General features: G+C 48.9%; 3 protein-coding genes across 11 annotated transcripts; 1 reads left to right on the top strand and 2 right to left on the bottom strand.

The window, feature by feature from the left end:
• The first annotated feature begins 3,787 nt into the window (after nucleotides 1–3,787).
• LOC120823122 (SLAM family member 5-like) lies at nucleotides 3,788–8,232 on the top strand. Of its 8 annotated transcripts, none has more exons than XM_078105601.1 (7): nucleotides 3,788–3,940; nucleotides 4,941–5,243; nucleotides 6,415–6,672; nucleotides 7,224–7,331; nucleotides 7,429–7,487; nucleotides 7,591–7,656; nucleotides 7,881–8,232. In XM_078105601.1, the coding sequence occupies exons 1-7, from the start codon at nucleotides 3,871–3,873 to the stop codon at nucleotides 7,956–7,958; spliced, it is 942 nt and encodes a 313-aa protein (XP_077961727.1). In that variant the 5' UTR covers nucleotides 3,788–3,870; the 3' UTR covers nucleotides 7,959–8,232. The 8 variants fall into 8 exon arrangements, with proteins under 8 accessions (XP_077961727.1, XP_077961725.1, XP_077961726.1 ...); XM_078105599.1 differs by having other exon boundaries at nucleotides 7,573–7,656; XM_078105600.1 differs by having other exon boundaries at nucleotides 7,426–7,487.
• On the bottom strand, nucleotides 7,386–11,137 carry LOC120823123 (uncharacterized). The gene is made up of 6 exons (XM_040183220.2): nucleotides 11,049–11,137; nucleotides 10,810–10,941; nucleotides 9,458–9,667; nucleotides 9,255–9,368; nucleotides 8,898–9,170; nucleotides 7,386–8,785 (listed from the first exon to the last, which is right to left on the bottom strand). The coding sequence occupies exons 2-6, from the start codon at nucleotides 10,844–10,846 to the stop codon at nucleotides 8,613–8,615; spliced, it is 807 nt and encodes a 268-aa protein (XP_040039154.2). The 5' UTR covers nucleotides 10,847–10,941; nucleotides 11,049–11,137; the 3' UTR covers nucleotides 7,386–8,612.
• Nucleotides 11,122–17,284, bottom strand: LOC120823117 (vang-like protein 2). 2 transcript variants are annotated; one of them, XM_040183213.2, is made up of 8 exons: nucleotides 16,868–17,284; nucleotides 14,466–14,716; nucleotides 14,257–14,380; nucleotides 13,557–14,164; nucleotides 13,343–13,479; nucleotides 13,120–13,255; nucleotides 12,786–13,032; nucleotides 11,122–12,687 (listed from the first exon to the last, which is right to left on the bottom strand). In XM_040183213.2, the coding sequence occupies exons 2-8, from the start codon at nucleotides 14,534–14,536 to the stop codon at nucleotides 12,430–12,432; spliced, it is 1,581 nt and encodes a 526-aa protein (XP_040039147.1). In that variant the 5' UTR covers nucleotides 14,537–14,716; nucleotides 16,868–17,284; the 3' UTR covers nucleotides 11,122–12,429. The 2 variants fall into 2 exon arrangements, with proteins under 2 accessions (XP_040039147.1, XP_077961710.1); XM_078105584.1 differs by lacking the exon at nucleotides 16,868–17,284 and adding an exon at nucleotides 16,206–16,857.
• Between the last annotated feature and the right edge of the window lie 134 nt (nucleotides 17,285–17,418).

Here is a 17,418-nt window from a genome sequence, read left to right as displayed (position 1 = left end):
GCCCAGCGCGGAATGTGGTTCACTACGGCCCAGCGTGGAGAGAGTAGGCGGCCTGGAGTTTGACAGCGAGCTCCATCACCCACTCCCAGTGCGATCTGGCACCAAGATGGGTAGCCCGCTGTCTATGTCCTGGCCCGCCCCGGGCTCAAACAAGTTCCCCAGAATGGGTTCTGGGGACCAAACTCCACTGACTCCTTCACGGGTCGCGTCATTCTGTCACGAACGCGGGGAAGGCAGGACTCAAACGCAGAGTTCAAAAAACAAAAATACTTCAATAGTCAAATCCCAAAATGAATATGTCAATACTTTGTAGTGTATCTGTCACGTTGCTGGAGTTGCCAGAAGGAGGACTCAAAAGCAGAGCGTGAACAACAAAAAATTACTTTATTTATCAAAATCAAAATGCCGAAGGCCAAAATGATGCAGATCGGGGCCTCAAACTCACAGGCAAGACATTCACAAACATTCAAGCAGAACATACAATGACACGACAAGGGACAAAAGACACACAGGCTTAAATACACTGGGAAGAAGCAGGTGATTGTTTCGACCTTTGTTCAATCAGGGACACAGCAGACAATTACAGGGGACGACAGGACAAGGCAGCAAGTGAAGTTAACCCAGGGACACAAGAGGCAGGAAATAAACCCAAACCGTGACAGTACCCCCCTCTCAAGGGACGGATCGCAGACGGACCTAAGACACATAAGGGCGGGCGCGACGGGCAGAAAACAGACAACAGGGTGGGAGGGAGAGGATAAGGGGACGAGGGTCGGGCAGCCCGGGGACCCTCCGGGGGTCGGCTGGGACGGCAGTCCGGAGCCGGGCTCTGGGGCGCCGGCTGAAGGTCACGGGGGAACCGGGACTGGAGGTGTCGGTGTCGTGAGTCGGGGTTCATTTAAATTACTTTCAACAAATAGTTTTATGTCAGAAGTGGCTGAGACAAAGGGTTCAGCGTGTGTCGTGTGTGTTGTAACCTGGTTCTGCTTCTTTCATGACTGAGCTGAGTCGTTTCCGTGGCAACGTATCACTTCTTCTTTGTAAGGGAAGGTCAGCAGCCACGTTCATGTTACATTTCAGGGTTCCAGTCAGCTGATCCTTTTCAGAGTCAATACAGACAACCTGAAAATGAATGGAGCCGGCTGTCCGTCTCAATATTCTGTATCTCAGAAAGGAGAATGGGAGTTCATGTCATTTAAAAACAGTTCTTAAGATGATAGTTGACACATTTACTCGTCTGGATTATCAGGATTTATGAAGAAGACAGATGAGTGAGATGTATTCAGCCACTCTAGTCAAGAGAATCTGCAGAAACAGGCATACATGTGGTGCCTTTCTACCAGACACACGGGCAAGTCGACTGAATACGCTTGTTCTGCAAAGTAAGTTCTGGGAAACGTCGGCGAGTCTTCACATAACTGTTTAAAGCGAAGTGTAACACGCAAGTGGTTCTAAAATAGCCGGCTGCACTCTGAGTGAGAAGCATCTTTGCTGCTTGTGTTTCCCTTTGTGGCTTTCACGTCGGGGTGAACGCGCTCGAGTTTAGAGGAAGGGGGCCGCAGTGCAGAGACCACCTCTGCAGGAACATCACACACAAACCACTGTTCATTGCACGGTGTCTGTGGCTGAAGTCTTGTTTTTTTGGAGGGGGAGGAGACACGAGAACTAAAGTCTTTCACAGCTGGATGCAGAAGTTGCATTTGGACTTGATCTACACATAATTTGTTGACACTCAGCTTCTCGTAAGGAGACTCTGCGGCATGTTCACACATTGCCACTTATCAGTGTTCTCATCTTGTTGCTGGCTTGTTCACTTCCTCATGCGCTCACAAGTTTGCCAGGGCCCCACGCAAACCTCAAGCTGGGCCCATGGTGCATTGTGGGAAGTACCTGGTGGCAGTCAGGGGTCCCCCCCCTACCTTAGTGCTGCGGTGCAGAAGTCTTACCAAAACTCAAGGGGCAACACACAAGACAACATGCATGTAGGCATGAAGGCAACATAAAGGCAACAAACAGGCTGCAGCCCGACCGCTTTGCACGCACATCGCGAAGGCCTCTGACACGGCTAAACAACGCCGAGGCCCTCTGTGCACGTGGAGCCTCTGGCTGTCGGTGGCGAAGGAGGCGCAACATCCTTTTTATGGCTCTCACTATTAATATTTGGGAGGATTTATGAATGCAGCGAAACATAAGAGCCACATGTGGTGCCTTTCTGCCAGACACACGGGCCTGACGGGAGTCGACTGGATACGCTTGTTCTGCAAAGTGAGTTCTGGGAAACGTCGGCGAGTCTTCACAGAACTGTTTAAAGAGAAGTGTAACACGCAAGTGGTTCTAAAATAGCCGGCTGCACTCTGAGTGAGCAGCACCTTTGCTGCTTGTGTTTCCCTTTGTGGCTTTCACGTCGGGGTGAACGCGCTCGAGTTTAGAGGAAGGGGGGCGCAGTGCAGAGACCACCTCTGCAGGAACACCACACACAAAGACACGACGACGAGGCCCTCTGTGCACGTGGAGCCTCTGGCTGTCGGTGGCGATGGAGGCGCAACATCCTTATTATGGCTCTCACTATTAATATTTGGGAGGAATTACGGCTGCAGCGAAACATAAGAGCCACATGGGGGGTCGTGCTGGTCCGTTACCATCAGCGTTCCCCCGCGTGGCTAGTCAGGCTACTCGCAATAGTCCGTGAAGACATTCTTTGTTCCCTAAAGGAAACAAGTCTGTACAGCGCTTTTCTAGTCATCCGACCACTCAAAGCACTATATACGGTGGCCCTGAAGTGCAAAACACAGCGGCAAATAGGAGAACACAATGAGATTAACTCCTTACGGAAAGGGTAGGGCCTTATAGCAGAGGACAGACCCTTCTGATTGGACAGACGGACTGTCTGTCTTTTAACAGGAGATGAGTGTCACGCATTGAGCGTGAAAGTCACGCATTTGTCACGCACTCCCCACACATCCAATTTCTCACGCCAAGAAATCGGACTCCGGTCCCCGAGCCGCGTCGGCCGTGTCGGCCGTAGCGTCCGCGGCTCCCCCCCCTTTATTTACTTTTATTTACAACACTTTAATATAATTTAAGAACAAAACAGCGGTAAAACAACAGTGAAACACTAGTAGGACACTTTTAAGACACTCTTAAAACATCGTCATCTCTCCGTGACTTTCTGCTGCGTCACTTCCCCCCTCATCAGACTCTCAGTCCCCCCACTGATTTATTGATTGACAGAATATCTAGAAAGCGACATTTCTCAGCTTTCAGAATCCGATGGTGCAAATAGTTAAGGGGTCACGGTAATTTGAATCCTCCATGTCACTTTCCGTCACCGGCTTCAGATTAAGAGGGTTAAAAGACACAGTCCGTCTGTCCAATCAGAAGGGTCCGTCCTCTGCTATCTGCTACAAGGCCCTCCCCTTTCCGTAAGGAGTTAATCTCGTTGTGTTTTGCTCTTCAGGGCCACTGTAACTTTAACACTGTATTCACACACTGATGACCGGAGCCACCTGTCATCAGTAACCAACATTCACACACATGCAGGAGCAATGTTGGGTTAAGTGTCTTTCCCAAGGACGCATGGACATGCGGGTTGGCCGAGCCTGAGATCAAACCCCCCCCTCACCCACAGTGAGGTTATGAGTCCCCAAACAATCTGAGCAAATAAATTCCTATTATTCCCTCGTTTTTAATAATCTCAAGAATGTGCCTTGACTTAATCTCGCAGAGTATCGGCCCACAACGCTTCTTCTGCTTCTTCATCAACACAGACCTCCCCCCCACTCTGCAGCCTCACCACTTCTTTTTTTCTTGGTGGGTTCACAGTTTGAGTGACGAGAAGAGGAAGCACACGTCGTATCTCTCCCCACAGAGATGGCTGGTGGTTGCCTGAGCTGCTTCTTCGCATACACGTCTGTTGTGCTCCTGGGGGGTCGCCTCTACGGTACGTACCCCCCTGCTCTGCATCTGATCGAATGGTACCGTGATACAATGGTTTTAGCTCCATTCCCCAAGTCGCGTCCTTAGGATGGAGCCGGTGGGGAGAGAGAGAGGAATTCAAAGAATGGAATGAAGTCAAGGCGTCAAATGTGTGCGTTTAAAGATGAATAACAAACATTACGTGTTCTCATGTCTCGTGTTGTTGAACATGTATCATGCACTGTTGGTAATATTCATTTATTGCGTCGTGTGGTTTTGAATGTGCGAACACGCTTTGCTTCTTTTTGGTAAACTGTCAGCAAATCTGCTGCTTCTGCTTTCACAACTCAGGATGGGCTCATCCCATCTGCTTCTGCTACTTCCTCCTCCAGGATCAGTCATACGAATGTATTTATTACACACGGTAGCTGGTTTGCAGACGGGGGTTTCATGTTAAAATGGCCGCATCAGTATTTTTAAAGTTACCAACAAGCACAAAGTAGCTGTTGCTGCATTGGAAATGTGTGTGAGGTTGTTTGTGAAAATATGACGGCAGACAGCCGTGGGGGTTGATTTCCTGAGAACCCCCCAGCTGCAGCGGCGCTGCCGGAAAGTGATGAGTAACACAGGATAAAGGCAGCAGTGAGCCGCTGTCACTGTGGTCGCCCTTTTGTTTTCTGTGGAAATAAGTTTACGCCTCCTCTGCTTAGTTACAGCTATTGCATATTTTTTATGAACATGTATTTATAATTCACATTATCTCATTTCCTCACTGCACATGAGGTCAACCATTAGTGGACAGACGTTTTGAAGCCTGCAGTTCGGCCTTTTAGTCTTCGCCATCCTGTGTTCAGGCGTCAACACGTGACGTTTAACTTTACACAGATCGCTCTCAGACCGGGTGACGCTGTCAATCACAAGGTAGCAACGCCCCCCCCCCCCCCCCCTTTTGCTCTCCCTGTATGAACATAACGTTGAGGACGACTTGTGACCGTGAGCGTCTGTTCTGTGTTGATGTGTTTCAGATGTGGAGGCTTCACGCTGTGATGGTGTCATCTATAAGAAAGTGGGGGACACGGTGGAGTTGCCCTCATGTGCACCAACTGAAGGGGTCACTGATCCACAGTGGAAATATGGTTTTAATTTAATCATAGCAGAAAAAACAGTTTATGAAAACAATCAGTTCAAAGGCAGATTAGACCTGAACCCCACAAGCTTTAATTTAACAGTGAGACAACTGACTCGCCAAGATTCTGGTGTTTTTCAATTTATCTCAGACGTGAATGGCACACAAAGTGAAACAGTCACCATCAATCTGAAGGTTTATGGTAAGAACCTCAGAATTATTCATGAAATATAAACTCTTTATTATATATTAGTTGGTTGATAGATGGATTATATAACAGGACACAACAGGGGCAGAAAATCATCACCTCATCAGGTTCTGTTTTTACCTTTATTTTCACAGCTCGACAACCTGCAGCTTCAAGTTATTAGATGGCGTCTGATAGCAAAAGCTAGTTGGATATAATCAGGAATCAGGAAACATTTATTGCCAAACTATGTCAAACATACAAGGAATTTGTCTTGCCGGTTGGTGCGTGACAGTAGACAGTGTAACAATAGACAACAAGACAGCAGTGCACAAGTAATAAAATAAAATAAAATGAAATGCTAATGCAATGGCTTATTAGAATAAGGCTATGGGTTAGTATAAATGCACAATTGCACCTATAAGAATTTTGTGAACCCAAACAATGTCCAGTATTTTCCGCACTATAAGGCGCACCTTCAATGAATGACCTATTTTAGAATATTCTTCATACATAGGGCGCATCGGATTATAAGGCACATAAGATACTGCAGTCAAACGTTTGACGTCGGGGCGGGTGGAATGGGGGATGTGGGGCAGTGGAGACGGTGTTTTTAGGATCCGATCGATGCTGCGAGGTGCGTCCGCTCCCGCCGCCCCCCTCGCCATCCACGCCTTAAATCTTCGGCTGCTCTCCAGCCACTTCGTCTGCCCAGGGCTCCTTTTAGAATAACTTATTTCCCCGTTAAGATGGTTGAGCTACTGTAGAGAAAAGGGCGCCGTCTCTCGCTCTTTAATCTCATTAAATGCTCGGCGAGAACAACAGCTTCGTTTCTCCGACGCGCCCTGAAAGCAGCTCCATATCTCACGCGCTTGAGCGCCGCTCAGCATCTCGCCGTCGTAGACGAGCTTTGGAATGTTTGGCAGAGCGCCTTGTACAAGCAGTGTGGATCAACCGATTAACCAATGGATCCATATATATAAGGCGCTCTGGATTATAAGGCGTACTGTCGTTTTTTGATAAAATTAAATGCTTTTAAGTGCGCCTTGGAGTGCGGAAATTACGGTATCTTAAATGTTTCTCAACCTTCATCATATGATTATATAATCATATATCCAATCATACAATTTGATTTGATGTTATCAAATTGAGTTCCTCTCTCTCTTTCTCCCAAATGCCTCATTAGATCCGATAACCAAAGAGCCTGCTGTCACTTTTGTTTCCTCCTGGGACGCAGTGAACAACTCCTGCAGAGTTTCTCTGACTTGCAGTTCAACCTCTGACAGCAGCGTCACCTTCAGCTGGACCGTGAGGAACGAAACCACGAGCGGCTCCAAGATGGTTTACAACGTCACGCCTCAGGACGGAGACACCGGATTCACCTGCACCGTCTCCAACGTGGTCAGCGAGAAGTCAAAAAGCATAACACCAAAGTGCAGCAACGGTACGACTAACGAATCAGAATTACGTAAATTCAGAAAAGTACTTAATTTAAGCATTTTAAGTCGAAGTTTAAACTGGGCAATTTTCCTTAACAACTTAAGCTTCAATTTTAAACATCAAAGAAAAACTCAGAATGTTGCTTTATTGAATTTCAAAACAACATAACCCAGAGGCAGAGCTGATCATGGTAATTTAAAATTTTCAAAATTCAAAATGAGACACTATGTCAAAATTTCACAACATTTTTTATTATTAAAAATGTGAAAAGATGTCTGATTATGGTCTGAGTAAGTTGTTTATAGGCACTTTCACTTTCAGTTGTGTCATGAGATTTAAGTCACGCTCAGTGGGTGACACTCGAGAGCCCTGTATCATCTCCTGTTAAAAGACAGACAGTCCGTCTGTCCAATCAGAAGGGTCTGTCTTCTGCTATCTGCTATAAGGCCCTACCCTTTCCCCAAGTAGTTGCGTTCTCCTATTTGCCGTTGTGTTTTGCACTTACAAAAAACGTTAAAAAATCAAATCACAATGACCGTAATCGTTTATTTGCAGCCTCGTACACCGTCATTCCCCTGGGTGCAGCGGGTGGAGCTTGTCTGATGGTTTTCGTCGCAGTTGGTATCGCTGTGTGTGTTTGTCACCGCAAACAAAGTCCAGCAGGTGAGAAGCTTCACGGCGCCTTTCTTCTTTTTTTATTATCTCGTGGTTGACACATCAGCTTTTATTTAAAATGCTTCCTTTTTTTAATCTCCAGCAGGCGGCGAGTCAAACGACAACACGCTGTATGCAGACATCCATGACGTTGCCATTAGGGGCGTAAGTACGCTTCTGTATTTGATTTTTTGCACAGTTTTAAATACACACTCAGTGCTTGTTTTTGAGGATGAAATACATGTTTCAGCCTCTCTGCTCGTTACAGAGGAATCCATCTACCATGGAGCCGTCCACAGTGTACGAAACCGTTGACAAAGTCGACCCGCTTGGGGTAAGAACAGCAAATGTTATCTTTAAAACTGAACTTAGATTCACAGCAGAATAAAGCACGTGGCTGCATAGTTTTGTTGCCTCACTTGTACTAATTACACGTCACATTTTAAGCATCACTTAATTTTTAAAACCCTTATAATAAAGTGTTGTGTTTTCAGTGTTAACAATAAGTGTCATCGTCTGATGTGTTTTTAATGTTTTTGCTCTTTTTGTCCCATTTAGCCCCAGACTGTGTACGACAAGATCCAGTTCAGTCGCATGAGGAAGCCCTCGGTGTCGCCCTACCAAGAGGTTTCCTGAGGCGTCACAGCACAGAGTGCAGTTCACTTAGAGTGGGAAAGATAAATCTAAAACCCAAAGATGTGTTGATATCGCTTAGGAAATGTGCAACACGGTTTCATACTTTTGTAAATGTTCTGTCTTTGGCATCTTCTGTTATTTTAAATAAACATAAATCATCCATTATATTTTTTGAACACAATTCTTTAATTAATTGTATTAACAGTGTTGTACATTTTGTGAATACAGAGAGTATTTTTTTATTTGTACATCTTTGAGGGGGTTTTCTGCTTGTACAAAAGCATGTTGTTTAACCTCAGCGTTTTGGGTGGCTATTGGAAAAACGACCCAGATTCCATACATGAATTAGCATTTGTCAAAATTGTCTTGACCTTTGAAGTGTAAGGATTAATATAAAAGGTGAAAAAACATTTGGTGCAAAAAAGAAATACACCTGGGTCAAAATGGTACTTAAAACAGTGGGGAAAAAAAGAATAAAAGTGAAAAAACCCAATAGTGCTTTTTTGAAATAGTTTACAGAAAGGTGCTTGTGTATGTATGAAGGTATTGGACCATGAATGATTTAAAAAAAATTAAAAAATACTCATTTGAGGGTAATACAATAAAAAAACAGTATTATTATTTTTATCTGTTTTGCATAGATTTTTTCTTGCCCTACATGCAATCATTTATTTCATCAATGTTTTCCCCATAACAGTTGAAAAGCCAAAGAAAACCTCCTATGAAAACAACTACCAAACCCCAAAAAACAAGTACATATCTTGTCCTGCCCTCAAGCGCAGGAGTCGGCGGGAGTGTCGGCGGGAGTGTCGGCTTGAGCTTGTTGCCTGAAACAACACGTAAGACATAATTGGAAAAATAATTCTCCTCAGAACCACATTGGCATGAAGTGCATCACGTCGCATCACGTTTTCCCTCATTTGCATCCCGTCTACTCACCGCCGCACGTTGCATTGACACTACTGGAGGCCTTCTCCTCGCCCCTGTGGGAGGTGCACGTCACTTTAAACGGATGCTGGGTGGAGCCGCGAATATCCAGGAAGGCCACGGAGAGGCCGTTGGTATCGGGGAGGTTGTAGCTGGAGGTCACAGCGGGGGGCGTTGCCTCCAAGGACAAGAGGACGCCGTCATCGGTGGACTCACATCGCACAGACCAGTGACACTTATTGCTTTTAGATTCAAAGACTTCGACGTTCGGGTTCTGGAGGCGTTCTGTGGGTTCAAATTGAAATAGTTGATTAGACAAGCGCAGGTATTTGGACTAATGACGTCCATAACGTGATCCATTACACTTACCCATCACACTGACGGTGACCGTGTCTAAGCTTTTCTGTCCTTGTGTTGTACCGGTGAGGTCCACAGTGTACTGCAAGGCATCCTCCGAGGTCAAATGATGGATCGTCAGGTCACCTGATGAAGAAAACCAGGATGAGGCGCCTCGTCACCAGGGAGAAATACACCACGCGTTTCTCCTGAGGGGAGGTGCATCCGTCTCTTACCCGTGGAGGAGTCGAGGGCGAGCCTCCCTTTATACCGAGCCACTCGATCCAGGTTCTTCCTATTTCCCGAATAGGTGGCGATGCGAGTGCTGTTAGAGAATATTGACCACACGATCGAGGAAAGTTCCCACGACGGGTCGACCCCCGAGGACAAGGTGACGCTGTCCCTGAGGAACCCAGAGATGTCCGGGAGACATTTAACCAGCACCACTGTGAAAACGAGTCAAAGACAATTGAGATTCACATTTTAAACAATAAAGTTAATGCTACACTATCACTTTGATACCCTCGCTTTGGTCTATTCCACCTGGGATGCATGAAAGACAACCAATGTGGGGTCATTATGGATTTACCCAGAAAATATGATTATGGATTCTGGATTACGGTTAATAGGCTCTATGTTTTGGGGGACATTGAAACGATTGAACTCATCAAACCGACAAAACTAAAAATGCAATCAGTCCAATTAGAAGTGCATTTGAATAACTGATAAATAACTTCCTTCCCTCCAGCATCGTCTCTTAGAGAGACTCACTTTTTCAACATAGCACCTATTACACTTCTGAAAAATGAAGGATACTTCTATGACTTAAAGTCATTGGAAATACAAGTTGCCTTTTTTAAAGCCCTTTTTCGGCAGACGACTATTTTAAACACATCGTCTCATCACTTAGTTCAACATACTATAACTTTTGTTACTTTTTCCACTTACTACACTAAGCAGTGTTTCCTCTACCATTATATCTTTTACATCAGAGGGGCGCCCCCTTTTCTTCCTCTTACGGTAGTGTATGTAAAACCCACTAGGGGACACTTGTTGCCATGCAACCAGCAGCCTGGTGGTTAGCTCCCCTGACCTGATGGACGATGGGGGACGCTGTGCCCGTTAGTATATTAAATTAAAATTGCCGCATACATTAAAATAACGTTTTCACAAATGTCTGTTCATATTTCATGGTAATCCAAGTGATCTCTGTAATATATATATATATATATATACACACACACACACACACACACATTTCTCAGGGCGGACCGACGGTCTGACCTACATTACCAATCCTAGAGTCTACATAAGTACAAACCGTATCATTAGAAATGTTTGTATAATATATATAATATACATACGATACGTTTAGTATTAATGTATGAACGTAAAACTTTAACCACGTTCATTTCGAAGAGGACGAATACACCGTTAGCTGCACCGCATGCAGTTCCTGTTTAGTTCGTCGGCTGGAGTATTTACTTATTTCTCTTCTCAATAGTCATTAAACTACGTCAAAGCGTTTGAAAGTTTCACCAAGCTGCAGGTGCTCAATCACATTCTAGAAAAGGGAAACAGGACGTACCTTGGAGGAATAGAATGTGGTAAGTTTGAATCTTCATTGTCACGGAGTTCTCACACCAACGGACCCCAAACACTTCCTTCTTCGTCGGCTGTATATGAACAAACGCGCAACAAGACCGTTGATCTCCAACGTCTACGAGTGAACACGGGTTTTAGTGAGAAATTAAAATTCTGTATACATATGTATATATATATATATTATATAGATTAATATATTATATACATTTTAAGTTGTATTACATTTATCAGCCACACTCCCACTCAGGCGTCACTTCCTGAGAGAAGAGGAACTTCGAGAAACGAGAAGAGGAACTTGTGTGAGATCGTTTATTAAAAACCTTTGACATCAAGGAGAAAAACACGGCGCAACAGTAAATAACAATCCGGCTTTCGAAGACAACGTTCTTCAAGAACAAGTGTTAGGAGCTTATATCGATACAACAAAGTGATCCATCAAAAAAATAAGAAAACGCACAACCTCAGAAAACGGCACCAAGCGGTGAACGACAATCTCCGTCTGTAGTATAAAACGGACCCGCGTGATAAAAGACACGCTGTGCATCAACACGTGGCGACCTGCTGGGGGGTCGACCCCCAATATGAAAGTATACAAACTAGTCCTCCAGGAGGGAAATAATTAGTCTATTAATCGGGTAGTTAAGCAACAGACGACTCATTGTGTTTATAAAGGACTCGTTACACTTTTGACGGGTTCTGCACTTTCTAAACAAAGGTTCCACTTAATTGAACCGTTGATATTAATTGAAATTAAAAGGACTGTGATAAAAAGAGAGGTGGGTGATGTAGGCACCAGGTTGTCAAGGAAGAAGAATATGGGGAATTACAATAAAGGCATATTATCATTATTCCCCACACACACACACACACACACACACACACACACGATACTTGGCTGGAGCTCATACGACATCATCAGTGTTACTGGACACAAACTGGTCCTGCGTTGTGCTTTGAAAGTTCTTTCCTTTCTCAGTGCAAGAGGGCTCCAGTGAAGGTTCCCCAGAAACAATCCAACGACGAGAGCCGAGCGACAAACATTACAAAACACTCCACTCGCAAAACGCTCGGCCCATCAAGTCCATCCAGTGTTTCTTACTTCGTACTTTCAGTGGAATAAAAAAAAAAAATAGAGAAATGACGTCAAAGGCAGTTTTTGCTCGATTCAGTCGGGGAGTCCAGTCAGCGTCCATAAGGGGAATAAAGACCAGGAGACCTGGGAGTCGATCAATGATTCTGCACAGTTTGTAGTTTGTCGGGATCAAAAAAAGTGAAGCTTCTCATTTATAACAGACGGTCCGCTTCCTACATGGAATTATTCCCTTGAATAAATCTCCCCATTGAGCAAAGAACTAATACCAAGTTCCCTGGAACCTGGAAGCAGCGAAACGTCAAAGGTCACCCGTCAGCACATCGAGGTCTAATCTTATGTTTGAGGAACAAGCGACGTCGGTTGCCTTTTCTTTCCTCAAACTATTTTAGCCCGGTCCTTCGGGGGCGGCGCTTATCCACGAATAGAAAACATTTTTTTTTTTTTAAATGGTATTAAAATAAAAGAATCCCCTGAAAGCGGCGAGACGAGTGTCTCTGAGCCAGCGTGCTGCTACACGGACGTCTCCGACTGCAGCTTCATCACAAACTTGTGCCTTTTGGGGTCGATGAACTCCTCGCCCAGGCGCAAGAAGGGAAGCGGCGTCGCCGTGACAACGAGGGAGAAGTCCAGGCGGCGCAGGGAAAAGACCAGGCCTGGGCGCAGCGCGGAGGTCACCGGCTCCTCGCTCACCAGCGTCCACTGGCGCCCCCTGCTGGTGTCCAGGTACTGCAGGGTGGGACCGGGGCTGAGGTAACGCTCCAGGAAAGCCTGAGGAACGCCACGCAAGTCCGTTTACAAATGGCGGTTTTCACGCGGCGCTCATTACACTTCAGACGACAGAAGCGGGTGAAAAGGAGCTTCCTCACCTTTGGGGTCATGTTGTGCGTGACGCAGAACTGCAGGTGGTTGATGATGCTCTCCATGCTGTGGTAGGACTGCTGCCTGGTGGCGCGCAGGTACTTCTGCATGGCCCTCGCCATGGGGGCGAAGATGGCCTGGGCCGCCTCCCTGGGGTCCATCACCTCCCGCGGGTGTTTGGGGGAGGACGCGGGCGCCTCGTCCTCCTGGTGACGCTTGATGTGGGTGAAGGCTTCTTCCACGGCCACCACCAGTCTGGGAGGACATTAAACATCTCTTTTAATACTCCAGGGACGGGTTACAAGTCCCCCTCGGTCTGTGTCCGTGTGGGGGGGTCCTCACCTGGCCTTGCGCTTGCGGACCCTGCGCTCCACCTCGGCCTCCTCGTAGTAGTACTCGGTGTGCGAGTTGTCTCTCCTCCGGGCGGCGGCTGCGATCATGGTCCTGGACTGGCCCGTGGAGTTGTTGGCGCTGTTCTCTGTGGACGGACGTCCCCAAAATGCCCATCAATCGCCCGTTCATGTCCGTTGTTTAACGGCCCGAGGACGAGGTGGGATGCGTTTACCTTCCCCCAGGTTGTAGACCTTGAAGGCAGACATCTTCTTGGACAGGATGGACTTGGGCAGGTTGAGCAGGGCGGGGTTGTAGACCGGGAAGTCACTGTAGTACTGGTCCAGGACCCAAACGGCTGCCCGCTGAATGCTGGGGGAGGGAAGGGGGGAACAGTTGAGACGCGGGTAAAAGGGGAAGTGGTGCAGCAGACGGGGGGGGGCACTGACCTCAGGTGTCCCACGTTGTAGAAGCGGCTGGCGCCGTCTGTTGTCCTCACGACCTTCAGGCAGAACGCCGGCTGCAGGTGCCGCACCTCCAGCAGCACCAGGGCCAGGTACTGGATGAAGAGCAGCGCGTCCACCAGAGACGCCGCGTACCCCACGATCCCCCTGTAGTCCGTCTCCCGGGGCTCCAGCACCCGCACGCCGTAGAAGAGCCAATAGGACGCCACGAAGAGGAAGACCAGCGCCAGCAGCAGAGAGCGGAAGACGAAGAAGCGCGGCAGGGTGGCGCGCGGCGAGCGCAGGAACAGCGCCCAGGTGGAGATGAGCAGGATCAGGAGCTTGAAGGCCAGAGAGATGTAGAGGCCCTCGCACGGCGTGCCGCACGGCTCCAGCGTGTCCCGCCAGAGGAGCTGCGGGAGCGCCAAGAAGGCCAGCGGGGTGACCAGGGCGAAGAGGCCCAGGACGGCGCCCAGCGCCGGGCCGAGGTGGCGCCGGCAGTCCGGCGGCGACGAGTCCTCCAGGTCCTTCGACATCCGCGTCAGGTCCTCGTTGGAGACGCTGTCCACCGAGGTGCCGGTGACCACCGTGGTGGTCTCGCCCCAGTTGTCATCCTGGAGAGAGAGAGGGACGGAGGGAGGATGAGCGCCGGAGAAACACGCCCACAACGCGGCTCAACAGCAACGATGGGAGTCAAGACTCGGACCCGGTCGTCTCCTCTGGTGGACTCGGCGTCCAGCAGCGGCTCCCCGGGCGCCTGGATGGTCACCGACTTGTCCCCCCGGCTGCTGCCGTCGCGGCTCTTGGCGCGGTGCCTTTCCCGGCGGTCCCTGCGGGAGAAGACGTCCTTTGGTTCAGTCAAAACGGACAGACGGACTGAAACGGAATAACCGGTGAGAAAGTGCGACGCGCTACCTGTGTTTGCGGGAGGTCCGCGACTGGGACGACTTGTAGGAGTAGCCCGAGTACGTTGACTCGTTGTCCATGTCGGAGGCCGGCGGTGGGCGGGGTTTCCTGGCCCCTCCTACCCCCGAGCCGCCGCCGCCGCCGCCTTTCTCCCAGACTACGCCCAGCTGGCTCTTACGGCTGCTGATGGACTTGGTGGAGAGGGCCAGAGGGAGGCGCAGCAAGTCCACTTTACTCCTGAGGGAATCTATCTTGGAAGCCTGGGGGGGGGGAGGAGGGGGAGGGGGGAGATAAGTGGGGAGTTCGGAAAGGGAGTAAGGGGGGGGGCGAAATGTGTGATAACAGACAGGAACAAAAGCATCCGAGATGCGAATATACAAAGAAACAGCGACATGGAGAGCGGCATTGTTAAGCGGTTGGCGTGTTCTCAAGTCACACGGGACGGAACCGGGCCCGTCCCTCCAGGTCGGGGAAGGTTTTTCTGGGTTAGCGGAATAAACACAACCCGTTTGTTCATCCTCATTTTTGTGTTGACGCGTAGTCGCCCGGAAGCCACATTCCCCAGCCGCTCCCCGTGGTCTCCGCTGGCAACGGAGCTCAACAACTACAATGGGGGATGAATGGGAGGCTACGGGTGAGAAAAGACGGGAGGGGGGGGGAGGGGGCAGTTGCCACGGCAACCGGAACATCAACTGGCCACCCCCCCCCCCCCCCTCCTTATTATTCTCCCTCAGAAAACACCTCGGAGGACAGAAACGGACACCAAGCATTCTGACCCGGGGTCTGTTTGCGTCCACTTTCTGAGTTTGACTCTTAATCCAATAACAGATCTCGCGCTCTTAATTTGAACCGGTGAGTCGTTGTGTCCGTCTCCCACATTAGACACTGTGATGGCTTTCATGTGATCCACACATGGGCGTCTCAGGCACTCATTATGTCCTAGATGTCCCCAGATATACTCGGGTTCGGTGGAAGACAGACTGAAAACAGCGTTTTTTGTGAAATGTTTGCATTCAAAATCTAAACCTTGAGATTAGATCTAGTTTAAGCTTTAAGGGAGATTTAGGAAAATATTCATGCCGGAAAGCGTCTTCGGGTCTCTGGGGGCGGATGGAGGTTGGAGGATGTGACCTGTTGAAGTCTGTAGGAAATGAGCGTCTAGTAAAAGCTGCACAGAACGGCTTAACAGCAGCGTTCATCTCACAGAGTTAAACATTAATCACATTTCTAAAGATCCTTTCAAAGTAAAACATAATGTCTGATCTAATGACATCACCCTGACCCATGAAACGGTGCCTTTGCTGCAGCTTGTTCAGGCTTATTGAGCCCTTTTTATTGTTCTGAGCAGGTATTAAAGTCTGAGTGTGTGTTGGTGAATCATTGGAACGGACACGATCTGAGCTTCAACAACGTGCCAGAAGGCACAACAACAAAGCTTCTCACGGGTTTTAAATAAATCATATTGATCATAGTCCCATCGATCGAGCCTCATCCACGGTGATCAATTCCCCCCCCCCCCCCATCGATCTACACTGGTTTCCACGTCCAGCATCATCTGGGATGCGGAAGGTCCCACGTGCAGTGTGGAAACAGATGTCAACCACTCCGAGACTTTGGAACATGTTTGTCATGAAATGTTGTTTAACAATTGTTTCCTCACAACGTGACGCTCTTCAACTTGTGTTCACTAAACTCACATTGTTTCATTTAAGCGCATTTACTTTGATGCAGAGTGAAATGTCTCCTTACCTCTCAATGTCCCGGATGAAACTAAACGTCGTCGCGTGCGTGCAGCCTCGGGCTGCCGCCCGTGCGGCTCCCGGGGGCCCTGTGGGCCTCCGGCCCGCGGTGGGCCGGCCGGGCGGGGCCGCCGCCTCGACGCGGGCTCCTTGAAGCAACCCGAAGCCGAGGCTTTCTGGGGCCTTCGCGTCACAAGCGCGCGCACGCGCGCGTGAGTGAGCGAATGAGTGAAAGTGCACGTTAACCAGCGAGCAACAGCCGCGCCGGTGACGCCTCAACGACAGCGAGTCCGCGACCGAGACAAAGCGGAACACACCCGGGACGAAGTGATACGGTGACACGTCGCGCCGCCGGAGACGCGAACCTTACCGGGGCTCAGTGCGTAAAGGCGCACGAACAACGGACACAGTGCGCGGCGGAGGACAATGGACGGGGGGCGGGGGGGCTACAAGTGAGCGTGGAATCCAGTTTTCCGGGATCGATACGGCTCATCTGCCACCTCATCGGTCCTCACGGACCGCACGCGCGATACCGAAAGCTTTTAAAAAAAAGAGTCGGAAAACCAGAAAACGCGACTTTTGTAGTTTTTACATTAAAGAAAGCAGCCGGTGTGTTCGTGCTCGTGCACCAAGAGTCCATTTTTACCCACAATGCACGCAGGAATGTCTTACCTTTCTATCCAGGGGATGGGGGGAGTAGGGGGGGAGAAGAGCTGGAACCCGCAGCACAAAGAGACGAGCGGCAGAAAAGTGCTTCCAACAAAAAAAAAAAGGCTCCACGTTCACTTTTTCCCGACTTTCATCCGCCCGCGCGCCCCGTCGTCCCGCGGTGAGCCGGACGCGGTCAGTCTGCTGCGCTTCTCGGCCCGTTGAGTCGCACGAAACTCGGAAGCGACCCGCAGCTCATCCCGGCCCCGCGTCTGCTGTGTGGCGGAGCTTCCCCCCCCCTTCCCTCTCCCCCCTCGTCCCCCCCGCTGGGCTTCGGCGGGTTCGGCGCGCACGTCCAAGCGGCTCCGGCTGGAAGCGTCAGAAGACGCACGCGGCTTCCGGTGGATGGAATGACGCTAAAAATCAACCGTGCGGATGGATAATGTGTCCTCCTAAGAAACGCTCTTAAATATTACATCGAGTGGTTAAATCTTTGAATTATTCATGTAAATAACAAAGGAAAGGTTTGACTGTTGCTGCCTTGTCTTGATAAATTATTGATAGACATTTTATAC

This window comes from Gasterosteus aculeatus, chromosome 7, assembly GCF_964276395.1.
Source record: "Gasterosteus aculeatus chromosome 7, fGasAcu3.hap1.1, whole genome shotgun sequence".
NCBI classification, from domain to species: domain Eukaryota; kingdom Metazoa; phylum Chordata; class Actinopteri; order Perciformes; family Gasterosteidae; genus Gasterosteus; species Gasterosteus aculeatus.
Note: the sequence above shows the minus strand (reverse complement) of the source record. Positions and strands in the feature narration are given on the sequence as shown.

Coding starts and splice junctions, on each gene's coding strand:
- LOC120823122 (XM_078105594.1), top strand. CDS start 3,871: ATGGCTGGTGGTTGCCTGAGCTGCTTCTTCGCATACACGTCTGTTGTG. Junction 5,244..6,414: donor CATCAATCTGAAGGTTTATG/GTAAGAACCTCA, acceptor ATGCCTCATTAG/ATCCGATAACCAAAGAGCCT. Junction 6,697..7,223: donor GACTAACGAATCAGAATTAC/GTAAATTCAGAA, acceptor GTTTATTTGCAG/CCTCGTACACCGTCATTCCC.
- LOC120823123 (XM_040183220.2), bottom strand. CDS start 10,846: ATGAAGATTCAAACTTACCACATTCTATTCCTCCAAG. Junction 9,668..10,809: donor CCACATTCTATTCCTCCAAG/GTACGTCCTGTT, acceptor TCGTTTTCACAG/TGGTGCTGGTTAAATGTCTC. Junction 9,369..9,457: donor CGCCCTCGACTCCTCCACGG/GTAAGAGACGGA, acceptor TTTCTTCATCAG/GTGACCTGACGATCCATCAT.
- LOC120823117 (XM_040183213.2), bottom strand. CDS start 14,536: ATGGACAACGAGTCAACGTACTCGGGCTACTCCTACAAGTCGTCCCAG. Junction 14,165..14,256: donor CCACCAGAGGAGACGACCGG/GTCCGAGTCTTG, acceptor CTCTCTCTCCAG/GATGACAACTGGGGCGAGAC. Junction 12,688..12,785: donor CGCACAACATGACCCCAAAG/GTGAGGAAGCTC, acceptor GGCGTTCCTCAG/GCTTTCCTGGAGCGTTACCT.